General features: G+C 48.2%; 1 protein-coding gene across 1 annotated transcript in view; it reads left to right on the top strand.

Moving 5' to 3' along the window:
- Nucleotides 1-14,532, top strand: part of LOC119954707 (potassium channel subfamily K member 16-like) — a 187,804-nt gene that overhangs the window by 89,514 nt on the left and 83,758 nt on the right. Inside the window, exons 2-3 of the mRNA XM_038780200.1 lie at nt 13,999-14,149; nt 14,404-14,415. Of these exons, the coding sequence (XP_038636128.1) occupies nt 14,015-14,149; nt 14,404-14,415 (147 nt within the window). The 5' untranslated portion in view covers nt 13,999-14,014. The remainder of the gene's footprint in view (nt 1-13,998; nt 14,150-14,403; nt 14,416-14,532) is intronic.

Raw genomic sequence — 14,532 nt, 5'->3', positions numbered from 1 at the left:
CTTCTGCACTGTAGTAATTCTTAATGCAATAAGTGAATGGTTGATGGAGAAAAAAACCGTTGCAAAGTGTGAAAATATGTGTTCTGCCCAGCTTGATTTTTTGGGGTTTCTTTATCAAATCGTGCGATGTTATTAATGCATAACTGTCGTCAAAGCATTTAAAATATGCACAATATCAAATTCAATGGATGGAGAAGAAGATGATTTGTTATGGAGGGATGATATTGAAACCATATTGATATTGAAACCAGAGTGAGAACCTTATAATGTCATTTGGCCAACCTGATTCAGAACAAATTCGGTGAACTATCTGCTGAATGCAAATGATTTTGATGGTTTTTAAAAACATTTTGATCTTGGTGGAAATTGTCGTTGTAAAATTCAGTAAATGTGTCACCTGGATTTAATTTGAATTATTGCTGTTCTGTTTGTTTTTCACATTTCAGAATGGTAAACATTGGCAGTTCGCATTTTATGTTTGATGTATAAGTTCACCTCCACTTTTGGAAAGATTTTTCAAAACTTTGATGGTTGATTAATACTCCACAATTGTACGTGAATCCAGGATTGTGAGGTTCCCAATGGTGGAGGCACCATTAGCTATACTGTGGCTCTGCCAGTTCTCCCACATTAACCAGGGTGATACAACAACAGCCTGCAATTTGTGTACGGCCACACAATGAAATCCATCTGGTGAATGCCATAAGACCATAATACATAGGAGCAGAATTAGGCCACTCGACCCATCCAGTCTGCTCCGCCATTTAACCATGGCTGTATTTTCTCATCCCTATTCTCCTGCCTTCTCCCCATAACCTCTGCCCACTACCCCGCTGAATCCACAATGCTTTTCTCCTGCTGCCAGGTTATAATGCTGCTGACTGTCTTTTGGCCTCCAAGACCCAAGTCAGGATGACTGCTTAGCAACAATGGATACCCCCCACTACACCTGACTCAAAACCCCTTCTACCTTTCCACCATGCGAGATCAGAGGGCCTTCAAGGTCATGGAGGAGTGCCCTGAACACAATGGAGTAAGCCATTGGTTTCCTAATGAAGAAGTTTTTGTAGTTTAAATCACTCGGGGAATGGGGTATCTCTGCACAGGTGCCTTAGGGAGTCTCCAAGTTTGTGGTAGTGTGCTGTCTCCTCCATTGACATAGTCATTCTGAGGGTCTAGCCGTCGTCTCCTGGGATCCTGAGAACACGTTGGGTGGAGAAAGAGGAAGAGTGTTAGAATCCTGGATGGGGACCCAACCATTTGCTATTTGTAAAACTGTGAGGAAATAGGTAACTTTTATGTTTAAACCAACATTGTTTAATCACGGAATTAACCACGTTAGCAACAAAGAAATATCTTCACAGTTAGTAGTCACAACAATTCATAAGTAAAAGAAAAAAAATCTTAACTTACTTCCTAAACATGCCACCATATTCCAATTAAGCAAACCCATGTATTTCTAATACCACTCATGAAAAAAGTTAACAACCAGGCTTCTACTTACTTTTCTCTGTGCAAAATCTTTTGAGAGAGAACCTTTCAGGACCAAGCTGAAACACCTCTATTCAGATGAGAATTCGAGGACCAACTGCCTTTTCAGACAGACCCGACCTCCCATTAACTACATTATCTGTACCAAAGTATAAGTAATTCTTTTGTCTCTTCTTATGAGATATCCCTTGACTAGTTTAACCAGGATCAAACACAATGCCCGTCAGAAATTATATACTCCCAGGGGTCCTTTAAACATAAACAATAATCCATTAGCTAGCTATCTGTAAATAAGCAAATGGTTCTCAAAATCTATTAGCAGAACATTCTACCTGCAAATCAATGATTATCTTACATTTACGACACCTTAATAACAGCTCCAGCAATCATACTGTCTGCATGCATCTTAATCCAGGTTTTAATCACATTACTGCACACAACATAAACTATGACAATTTTTTTACGTTCATCACAAGAAGAGCACAGTAATAAGTCTTACAACACCAAGTTAAAGTCCAACAGGTTTGTTCCAAATCACTAGCTCTTCATTCCTCTTCATTCACCTGAGGAAGGAGCAGTGCTCCGAAAGCTAGTGATTTGAAAAAAACCTGTTGGACTTTAACCTGGTGTTGTAAGACTTCTTACTGTGCTCACCCCAGTCCGACGCCGGCGTCTCCACATCATCACAAGAAGAGAAAAAGGAGGCAATGAGGAGCCCTGCCCACCATATTCAATGGGACAGAGTGAGAATAATTGCATTGTGAGGCTTCACTTCAGTTAACATGAACTTCCCCACCTCAACATGGACCTATCGCCATCAAATAGATTATCCATAACAAGTTAATCAGCTTCATGCATCATCTTAGTGCCTGCTTTTCATATGCCTTTGCTTCTTTGCAGCTATCCAGGTGCCTACAGCATGGCTGGCTGCTGATTTTCACTTGGGGAAATTGCAAAGAGCCCTGCAGGATGAATTTGAGAAGCCCTGGGCCTTGAAGGTTCACCTTTGGACTGCACCACCTCAGCATGGGTAGCAGCAGTCTAGTTTGGCTGACAGAGAAGCAACACCAAGGGAACTGGCGGCGTGACAGTGGTGGTAGCGTGAATGATGTCAGACGCATGTCTCTTGTGAACTGCTAAAGCACAGATTTTGGGATGTTACGAGACCCTGCAGGCTCTGAGATCCACATTCATGATAGCAGCTGCCTGAATGGAAACAGTCTGAGCCTGCATGTCAGGAACAGTGATCTCTGGGCTTGCACTGCAAGACTGAGACATCGGAATGCTTCACCTGTGCTGCAGTGGAAGCTGAAACAGTGGCCAGCAGGATATCCATTGTGGCTTAGGTTTTGGGAATCCTAACCCTAATGCAGTGATGCCATGGAGCTGCCCACCGCTTCCATTGTGAAATACTGGGCTCCAAGCTCTCTAAAATGCTCTATGCCATGGGGGAGCTGGACTGCTTCATGTCCCCAGCCAGCATCTGAATGCTGTCTAGCATCCCTGCCACTGCATCAAATACCTTGGCGAGCATTGCCATCAGCCTTTTCCTATAGTCCATCCCAACAAGCTCATTGATGCACTATCAATTACGACGAGATGAGAGTAGAGAGTAATCGAGGCTTTATTACACAGAGATGTGTGGCCTCCTACAGCAGCTGCCGAAATGACTGCAGTTCGGAGAACACACACATTTATACTCCGCCTACTGGGCGGAGCCAGCAGGCAGGGATCAACCCCCCTACCTGTAGTACAGGGGCCTTACCGTAATACCCTTGTATACAGTGCAGTATACACAGTTTTATACAACTCGGTCATCGTCGGTTCGGTCATCAGTGACTCCGGGAGCGTGTCGACATCCTCTTCATCCTCGGGTGGGACCAAGGGGAGGACGGATTGTCCTGGAGCAGGGGCTGTGGTGGGGTGCGCTGGGGGGAGGGAGGGTGGCGCCGGGGCAGAGGGGTGTGTGTGTGGGGACCCAGCTGGTGCCAGGTCCCTGAGGAAGACTGTGCCTTGGCGGCCGTCGGGGTACGCTACGTAGGCGTACTGCGGGTTTGCGTGGAGCAGCTGTACCCTCTCAACCAACGGGTCCGCCTTGTGGAGCCGCACGTGCTTGAGGAGGAGAACGGGTCCTGGAGCTGCCAGTTGGGAGCGAAACCCCGGAGGTGGACTTCCTGGGGAAGGCAAAGAGACGTTCATGGGGGGTTTCGTTTGTCGCCGTGCACAGGAGCGACCGAACAGAGTGAAGTGCGTCGGGGAGGACCTCCTGCCAGCGGGAGACCAGGAGATTTCTGGACCGTAGGGCCAGCTGGACAGCCCTCCAGACTGTCCCATTCTCCCGCTCCACCTGCCTGTTTCCCCGGGGGTTGTAGCTGGTCGTCCTGCTCGAGGCAATGCCCCTGATGAGCAGGAACTGGCGCAACTCATCGCTCAAATATGAGGATCCCCGGTCGCTGTGGACGTAGGCGGGGAAACCGAACAGAGCAAAGATGGTGTTGAGGGCTTTGATGACGGTGGCAGACGTCATATCGGGGCATGGGATGGTGAAGGGGAATCTGGAATATTCGTCAACCACACTGAGAAAATACGTGTTGCAGTCGGTGGAGGGGAGGGGCCCTTTGAAGTCCACGCTGAGGCGTTCAAAGGAATGGGAGGCTTTCACCAGGCGCGCACAGTCTGGCCGGTAGAAGTGCGGTTTACACTCCGCGCAGATCTGACAATCTCTGGTGACAGCTTGGATTTCCTCGATGGCCTAGGGCAGATTGCGGGCCTTAATGAAGTGATAAAAGCTGGTGACCCCTGGGTGACAGAGATTGTCGTGCAGGGTCTGGAGTCGGTCCGCTTGTGCGCTGGCACACGTACCAGGGCATGGGGGGCTCGTTGAGTTTACCGGGGCGATACAAAATCTCGTAATTAAAGGTGGAGAGCTCGATCCTCCGCCACAAGATCTTATCATTTTTGATCTTACCCCGCTGTGTGTTGTCAAACATGAAGGCAACTGACCATTGGTCTGTGAGGAGAGTGAATCTGCTGCCGGCCAGGTAATGCCTCCAGTGCCGCACAGCTTCAACGATAGCTTGGGCTCCTCATCTGAGTTTCCTGCAGCAGGACATCTCAGTGTGGTAACCCTTCAAGGAGTTCGCAGAAGAACTGACCCATCCTCCTGGCCCAACTGCAGCCAACCTCTTGCGAGGTGACTCACCAAGTGCAGACCCCAACTCTGAACTAAGGTGTGAGCAGTACCAATATCTGAGCTGGTGGCTGTGAGTGCAAGGTCTAGTCATAGTGCTGCTTCCTCAGGGGTCTTTCTGCTCTCAACCAGTCTGACCAGTACTTCAAGGACAAGGTCATTGAAGTAGGCAGCCCTTTCCTTGAGTGGTGTACCATCCCCCTTGCCCATCAGTGGGTGAGTATCCAGTGGTCTGCAGTGCATTGCTGCAACTTTCTCTCTGCAGAGACTGTGCATTTATAGAAGGGAAGGCTGCTTGGAGCACATGGTTAGTTCCGAACGCTATTTCGCCTCCCGCCGTTATGCGTGGGGGAAGCTCATGGCCATATTTACGTTCATAGAGATGAAACGAGTACATTAATTTTATGTGCTGCCCATCTCAATTCCAACCTGCACGGATCAAGGCCCCTCCTCCCACAAATCAGGGTAAATGAATTAGCCGCTCACTTCTGTGCATATAATGCCACCTGGAGGTTGTATTACACAATCACAATTAATATGAAGAATAAAGTTAACTTCATGATATGCAATTAAGAAATGTTTCCTAACTCTGTTCCTGTTGTCTGGAAACATTTGTGCCAAATGAGTGCTGTAATGACCTGTATCTGTGAATATTTTGCTCTGGAAAACACCAATTTAAATGTCTTTCCTCATTTTCTCCTTTCCTGAAGGTTGCCGGCCGCAGTGCTGGATCCTATGGAAGCTGCAGCCTTATGTTACTAGCAGGGCCTCCAGGATAGCAAGTAGGAGTGAGAATCTGAGTTGGTGTTTCACGTATTACTCTAGAGATTCTGAGACCAACCACAGGGCCTTCAATTCCATCCTAACATTTAGAAATTACAGGTCATTTTGTCCAAACAGTCCACATTTGTGCTTTTTCCCAGCAGGGACTGGAATTCTAATTTGAAATGCTTGTTCTGTTCCCATATTCCTTTATTCCCCTTTCACCTAGATATTTCATTTTTAACGTGTTACAGTCTCTGTGGAGACCATTAACATTTAAAGAGAAATTTGAACATCCCAGCGCTTAACTGAAAGAACAACACCTCAAGACTTGGTGTTAAAAAAAACTTCACTGTGTGTGCATATATATATATTTATGAAATATATATTTTATGTACATATATATAAAACCAAAAGAAAATCCAAAGCAAGCACTGCTAACTTTTATTTTTAAAATATTTTATTGAGGCATTTATATATTTACGCATCAAACACAACCATGAAACAAAACAAACCGACATGGCTGCAAATAATCAAACCAATTAAATACCTAACACCCACCATCCTGCCTCCCGTTCCCCAGCTCCCCCACCTCCCTCTTTTACCCCCCACCCCCACTGCTGACATCTTAACTGTTCTCAAAGAAGTCGATGAATGGCTGCAATCTCCAGGCAAACCCCTCCACAGACCCTCTCAAGACGAACTTTATCTTCTCCAGCCTAGGAAATTCAGCCAGGTCACTCGACCACATCCCCGGTTTCGAGGCCCTGAGTCCCTCCATTCCAATAAGATCTGCCTCCAGGATACCAGGATAAAGGCCAAGACATCGGCCTCTCTCGACCCCTGGTCTTCTGACACTCTGAAGATCGCTACTTCTGGACTCGGGACCACCTTCACCTTCAAGACCTCCGACATAACGTCGGCGAATCACTGCCAGAATCCCCCAGGCTTCGGACAGGTTCAAACATGTGGACATGATTCGCAGGCCGATCCACACACCGTCCACACCTATCCTCCACCCCTTCAAAAACCTGCTCATCCTGGCCACAGTCATATATGCCCTGTGGACCACCTTAAACTGGATAAGACTAAGCCGAGCACATGACAACGATGTGTTCACCCTCCTCAATGTCTCCTCCCACACCCCAGCCTCCACTTCCCTCCCCAACACTTCCTCTCACTTGCGTCTCATTACCCCTATCGGGGCTCCCTCCTAATCCATTAAATCCTTATAAATTTCTGACACCCTGTTTTTGACACCACCTTGTCCTGCAGCCACTGGGCAGCAGATGAGGAAAGGACGGTACCTGCTTCCAGACAAAATCCCTCACCTGCAAACCATTCCTGACGGGCAACTTGAATTCCTCCACCAACCTCTCCAAGCTTCAGAAGCTGCACCCAACGAATAGATTCCAAAATCGTTCAATTCCTGCCCGTTGCCATCCCCAACCCCCCCCCCCCCCCCCCCCCCCCGTCCAGTCTTTCTAGAGCAAACCTTTGATTCCCGCAGATTGGTGCCAAAATCGAGGCCCCCTCCAGCCTCAGGTGCTGCCTCCATTGTCTCCACAACCTCAGGGCCACCATCACTACCGGGCTAGTGGAGTGCCAAGCCTGCGAGAATGGTAAAGGTGCCGTCAACAGTGCCCCCAAGCTCGAGTCTTTACATGAGGCCACCTCCGTCCATTCCCACGCTGACCCCTCCCCCACCACCCACTTCCTAACCGTGGCTATATTCACCACCCAGTAGATTCAGCCTTTGCAGCTGCTCCCATCCCCACGCCACCTGGATAGCCAACTACCGAAAGCTCGCCCCCACTACTCTAAAATGGCATCTCCTCCAGCCTATTCCCCTGCCTCCTCGCTTGAATCGGAAAAAACCTCACTCTTCCCCATATTCAATTTATATCCCGAGAATCGGCCAAATCCCTCCAATATGCCCATGATCCCCAATACCTTCCAAAGGATTTGATATATAGAGCAGCAGATTGTCCACGCACAACGAGATCCTATGCTCCATCCCCTCCGCACTATCCCATGCAAGTCCCTTGATGATCTCAGCGCCATTGCCAATGGCTCTATAGCCAAGGCAAAGCGAAATGGGGAGAGTTGACATTCCTGCCTTGACCCCTGACGCAGCCTGAAATATTCCTAACTCACCCGGTTCGTTCGCACACTCGCTACCGGCGCCCGATCAACAGCCGGACCCAATCCTCAAATCGCAGCCCAAACCGCCCCAGCAGCTCCAACAGATAGTCCCACTCCATCCGATCGCATGTCTTCTCCACATCCATTGGGACCACCACCTCCACACTTCATCCCTCTGGGGGCATCATTATAACATTTAACAGCTGCCTGATGTTAGGCGACAAATACTTCCCCTTAACAAACACCGTCTGGTCCTCCCCTATTTCCCCCAGCACTCTGTCCACAATCCTTGAAGCCAAAATCTTGGCCAACAATTAGCGTCCACATGTCACAATGAAATTGGCTTATAGGACCCTCACTACTCCGGATCCTTGTCTCTCTTTAAGGTTAAGGAGATTGAGGCCTGTGACAGCGTAGGAGGGAGCAGCCCCTGCTCCCTCGCCTCATTAAACCCCCTTACCAGCAGGAGTTCCAAGTCCCCGAAAACGCTTTATAAAATTCCCCGCCTGCATCGCCCCCTTATCCTCCACCACCTCCACCAGCCCAATGGGGGCTCTCAATCCCTCCACCAGGTCCTCCTCCACCCTAGGGAACTCCAACTCATCCAAAAAATGCCTCATTCTCTCCACTCGGCCGGGGGTTCCAACTCATACAATCTCTTCTAAAATTTTCCCAAACACCCCCTCTGTGTCCAAGACCGTATTCCGCCCCCCCCCCCATCCTTCACTTTTCTGATCTCTATCACTGCCCCCTGCTTTCTTAATTGATGTGCCAACATCTTACTCGCCTTTTCCCCCTATTCATAGACTGCCCTTTTAGCTCTTCTTAACTGCCCTATTGCCTTGCCTGTGGGTATCATCCCAAACTCCATTTGGAGTTTCTGCCACTCCCTCAACAACCCCTCCACCAGTGCCTCTGAATACCTCCTATCCACCTGCAGAATCTCATCCATTAACCTGGCCATCTCCGCGCACTCCGTCTTATCTCTGTGTGCCTGTGTTGAGATAAACTCCCCACTAACTACTGCCTTCATTGCGTCCCACAACATGGCGGCCGAAACCTCACCCTCATCATTCAGGTCCACATATCGCCGAATGGCGGCCCTCACTTCAAGAGCGAACGGTAGCACAGAGGTTAACACGGTTGCTTCACGGCGGCAGGGTTCCAGGTTCTATTCCCAGCTTTGGTCACTGTCTGTGCGGAGTCTGCACTTTCTCCCCGTGTCTGCGTGGGTTTCCTCCGGTTTCCTCCCATAGTCCAAAGATGTGCAGGTTAGTTGGATTGGCCATGCTAAATTGCCCTTAGGTGGGGTAACTGGGCTACGGGGCTTAAGTGAGGTGCAAGAGCCAGTGCAGACTCGATAGGCTGAATGGCCTCCTTCTGCACTGTAAATTCTATGAATCTCACCTGCTCACAAACCTCCTTATCTGCCAACAGTCCCACATCCAGCCTCCCAAGTACGCTGCTCCTCATGCTCCCCCACCGTCTCATCCACCTTCTAGATCACCTGGCTTTGAGACTCCAACCTCATCTCCATGCGGCCGAACCCCACCTTAAGCGGATCCACCGTCCTTCTCCAGGTCTTCCAGAGACTCCTTCCTCTGCTGAGTGAACTTCTCATTCAAGAAGTCCACCAGCTGCTCCATAGACCACTGAGATGGTAGGGCTGGTCCCTTACCCTCTGCTATCTTCCTCTGTGTCACAGAGAAAGTTTCTCCCTTCGCCTAAAACCACTCCTAGTCCACAAATCCATCCAGTGGTGGAACAAATTCTTCCTCCACCACTCCTGCACCATTTTCCATTAAAAAGTCCACCGTTAATCAGGGAAAAGGTCCAAAAATACCGCCACAAGAGGGAGCCTCCAAATGTGCGAGCTCTCATACCATGGCTGCCACCGGAAGCCAAGCACTGCTAACTTAACACAATAGTTGGTTAAGACTTCGGGCGCGATTGATCGGCTGTGTCCCCCCGGAATTGAAGCCATCTTAGGTGCTCTCTAGGTAGTCATTGGATAACACCTTTTGGTGGAAATGGCTGAGTCTGGCCAAGGGTGGGGGGGGAGGTCCTCAATTTGGATGGTCACCTGGAATGTAAGGGGTTTTGTGCGGCCCAGTGAAAAGATCGAGGGTATTCGCTCACCTAAAAAGTTTGAGTGCACAAGTGGTGTTTTTGCAGGAGACTCATTTGTGGGTCAGGGACCAGGCCAGGTTGCAGAAGGGGTGGGTGAGCCAGATTTTTCATTCTAGCTTCGACAATAAGGCCTGGCGGGGTGGCGATTTTGGGGTCGCGATTTTAATTCATAAACAAGTTCTGTTTTCAGCCGTCAAGATTGTGTCAGATCCTAGTGGTAGCTATGTGATGGTCAGTGGCTCTTTGGCAGGCACTTTAGTAGTCCTGGTCAATGTCTATGTGCCAAACTGGGATGATATGGGGTTTGTTAGAAGGTTGTTGGTCTCCATTTTTGACTTGACTTGCATCAACTAAACTTGTAGAGCTGGGAGGGGCAGGGGGGGAGACTTAAACTGGGGTCCAGATCCGAAGTTGGATCAATCTAGGCCCATGTCGCTGCTCCATCAGGGCTGGCAAAGGCGTTATTGACTTTTATGGAGCGGATAAGGGGGTAATAAGGTTTTTTTTGTCTGTGCCAGTTCTTTAACCATCCATGTATTGACATTACATAATTAGAATCATGTGTTTCACTAACCAGCTTACTTACAGCATGTTAAATGTGTCAGAGGTGCTGCCTCTCCCATTGTAAAGCATCAGAACAGATGTAAAGCACACAGGTGCCACATTGTGGCATGATGCTGGTACTGCAGCCTCACGCATAAAGCATGAACTTTACACAAAGTACATACTGATCATTGATGAAATAGTAAAGTGGGCTCTGGAATAGTACCTACAGATTGCAGGGAATTAATATAACCCCGCTATTCAAGAAGGGAGGTATAGAGAAAACAGTGAACAACAGACCAGTGAGCCTAACATTGATTGTAGGGAAGTTGCCAGAGTCCATTATCAAGGATTTCATGGCACAGCATTTGGAAAGCAGTGGTATAATCAGACAAAGTCAGCATGGATTTGTGAAATCATGCTTGACAAATCTATTGGAATTCTTTGAAGATGTAACTAGTACAGTTGACCAGGGAGAACCGGTGGGTGTGGTTTATTTAGACTTTCAGAAGGCTTTCGACAAGGTCTCACACAGCAGATTACTATGTAACTTGAAGCACATGGGAATGCAGGTAGTGTCTTGAAATGAATAGAAAGCTGGTTAGCTGACAGGAAGCAAAAAGTTGGAATAAATGGGTCTTTTTTTGATTGGCAGGCAGTGACTAGTGGGGTGCAGCAGGACCCCAACTGTTCACATTATATATTAATGATTTGGGGTAGGAACTAAATGTGGGATTTCCAAATTTGCAGATGATACAAAGTTGGGTGGGAGGGTGAGCTGTGAGGAGGATGTAGAGATTCTTCAGCGGGATTTGGGCAGTGAGTGGGCACACGCATGGCAGATGAGGTATATGTGAGGTTATCGACTTTGGTAGCAAAAATAGGAAGGCAGATTATTATTTGAATGGGTGTAAATTGAGAGAGGTGGATACTCAGCGAGACCTTAGTGTTTTTGTGCACCAGTCATTGAAAGTAAGCGTGCAAGTACAGCAAGCAGTAAAGAAGGCGAATGGTATTTTGACCTTAATAGTGAGAGGATTTGAGTATTGGAATAGAGATGTTTTACTGCAATTGTACAGGGTATTGATGAGGCCACATCTGGAGTTTTGTATGCAGTTTTGGTGTCCTTATCTAAGGACGAATGTCCTTGCTATGGAGGGAGTTCAGTGAAGGTTTACCAGTCTGATTCCTAGGATGGCGGGACTGTCATATGAGGAGAGACTAAGTCAGTTACGATTATATTCACTGCAGTTTAGGAGAGTTAGAGGGGATCTCATAGAAACTTATAAAATTCTAGCAGGATTAGACAGGATAGATTCAGAAAGAATGTTCCCGATGGTGGGGGGAGGGGGGAGTCCAGAACTAAGTGTCATAGTTTGAGGATAAGGGGTAAACCTTTTAGGACTGAGGTGAGGAGACATTTCTTCACCCAGAGAGTGGTGAATCTGTGGAATTCGCTACCACAGAAAGTAGTTGAGGCGAAAATGTGCAATTTCAAGAAGGAATCAGATATAGTTAAAGGAATCAAGGGATATGGGAGCAAGGCGAGTACAGGGTATTGAACTTGATGATCAGCCATGATCCTAATGAATGGCGGAGCAGGATCAAAGGGCCGAATGGTCTCCTCCTGCTTCTATTTTCTATGTATATATCTATGTAACTTGATTCATGTCGGGTAGTGGTAGGCCAATGTGTGGAAAGGCTTGGCACCAAAGACAGGTAAACAGTGGAAGGAGAGAAAGGGTGGGTCGGGGGCATGGGGGTGGAGTGGAGATTGGCAAGGGAGGCAGGGGAAGGGGCCATGGGTTGAGCAGAGTCTGGGCAATGAGAGGCAGGTGAAGGGAGGTAAGGGTGGAACGGAGACTAGACTTGAGAAGCAGGCGAGGGGGGGGTGGAAGTGTGAATCAGCGATGGGACGTGGAAAGCAGGAAAAGGGGTGGAAGGGGTGCAGACTCTCTGGAGAAGGAATTTCATAATAATAATCTTTATTGTCACAAGTGGGCTTACATTAACACTGCAATGAAGTTACTGTGAAAAGCCTCTAGTTGCCACACTCCGGTGCCTGTTCGGGTACACAGAGGGAGAATTCAGAATGTCCAATTCACCTAACAGCATGTTTTTCTGGACTTATGGGAGGAAACCGGAGCACCCAGGGGAAACCCAAGCAGACACAGGGAGAACATGCAGACTCCACATAGACAGTGACTCAAGCCTAGAATCGAATGTGGGACCCTGGCGATATGAAGCAACAGTGCTACCCGCTGTGCTACCATGCTATAGTAGGAAGAGACTGCCTGGGCAAAGAGGGGAGCAATGTGGGAATGCAAGGGGGCAGTGACATGGGATAGAGGGTCTGGGGTCCCTATAGCTGGATAGGGCAGGTAGGTTTGTGGAGAAGGATGGTTGGAGGGAGATAGGCCTAGAGGGTGGGGTCAGTGCTGTCAGCAGTGGGGTCCTGGGGGTTGAACTGAGGATACTGGCCAGTGGAGGGAATAGTCACAGTCAGAAGGAGTGGATTCAGTAGAGTTGCAAGTCCAAGGTGATGGTCAGTTGGTGAAGGCTTCATTAGGGGTTCATGGAAGAGGACTGCACAGATAGCCTGGGTAATGGGAGGAGTCAGAATCAGAGTGGGAATGGGGAAGGTAATGAGTGCAGGCTCTGAGGGGAGGAAAGGAGGTGGATGGCACCAGTGTCTGGGGGGGATGTTCAAGGGTAACAGAGGGGAGAGGAATAGTGATATTGGATGGGTCAAGGGTGATGGGAAGAAGCTGGTGGGTGACAGGGCAAGGGAAGAAAGGAGTGAAGGCAAATGGAAAAGAGACACATATTACTTTTTAAATTTGACCTGGAGAATGGAGTTCGTTAGTCGGCACGATTCCTTGATGGGGGAGGCAGGTCTTTTTGGGTGGGTCGTGTCCAGCATGAGCACAATTCTCTGACTAAAGGGACACCCTAATAGTCATGAGACAACTGGATGAGAACCATTGTGTTCTTCTCCCTATGGTGAAGCCCACACGGCAGCAGGTTTGTTCTCGAATCATGGTTCTCATAACATCGAGATCTTATTAAGGTGTGAAGGGAAGTGGCTGCCTCCAAGGGGCATGGCTGGTGGATGGCAAGAACCACCTAAATCTAAACTTCCATACTCCCAGGTAAATGGTTGTGCCTGGCAAGGGCTCATGTAGATTGTCTTTCTATGTTGCCATAGCAATGGTCTCTCCATAGGGTCTCGAGTGGAAGCAAGTTGAATGGTGTCAGAGGGAAGGATCTTTCTCATGGCTCTCATCAATCCAGTCAAAGAACAGTGTCTCTGTGATGAATGATTACTGCACCTTTAATGCAATGATCCCTTTAAGACTGGGTTTTGGAACCATGGGGGACTCCGCCTCCGGCTCCACCCCCCAGGGAGCCATATAAAAGGTAATGTTCAGTGGGCAGTGTGCAGTGAACACACTTCTTGGTAGCTGTCTGGTTCTCTGCTAATTAATTTGTATTACCAATCATCTCTCTTGAGTTGTAGTTGAGGGTATCTCAGTCTCCATGCACAGTCATGCATGCATGGGAGAAATATCCATTTCTATTTTCCAGGATGCCCTTCACCTGGAAGGGGTGGGGTGGAGATGCCATGTCCAGATGGAAGATGGGCACAGGGATTAGTACCGGCTTGGTGTCTCTGAGATGGAGACAAACCTGTGAAGAATATGCTCACTAGATTTATTACGTGAATTTGTTCACAGATCCACTGAGGCCTAGATGATGCAGACTACAGGCAGCCCTGCCTTTCTACCTACTCTCAACCAGATGAGGAGAGGAGGGCCTGTACAGTTTGGCATGGGATCAGAAAGAGCAACCGATCTGAACAACAAGAGGTACTGGGACCTCAGAAAGGTCAGGATAGGGCAGCATGGTGGCCTAGTGGTTAGCACAACCGCCTCACGGCGCTGAGGTCCCAGGTTCGATCCCGGCTCTGGGTCACTGTCTGTGTGGAGTTTGCACATTCTCCCCGTGTCTGCGTGGGTTTCGCCCCCACAACCCAAAAATGTGCAGAGTAGGTGGATTGGCCACGCTAAATTGCCCCTTAATTGGAAAAAATAATTGGGTAATCTAAATTTTCTTTTTAAAAAAAAGAAAAAAAAAGAAAGGTCAGGATGCTGGTAAGCAGGGTACACTGCAATGGCAAGAAATGGCCCAACCATGGGTATTTTGCAGCTATCTACAATTTTAAAATAAATAATTTATGGGATGTTGGCGTCGCTAGCTGGGTTAACATT

This window comes from Scyliorhinus canicula, chromosome 2 (assembly GCF_902713615.1).
Source record: "Scyliorhinus canicula chromosome 2, sScyCan1.1, whole genome shotgun sequence".
In the NCBI taxonomy this organism is placed as follows: domain Eukaryota; kingdom Metazoa; phylum Chordata; class Chondrichthyes; order Carcharhiniformes; family Scyliorhinidae; genus Scyliorhinus; species Scyliorhinus canicula.
The sequence above is the reverse complement of the archived record's forward strand: the minus strand, read 5'-3'. Positions and strand labels throughout refer to the sequence as shown.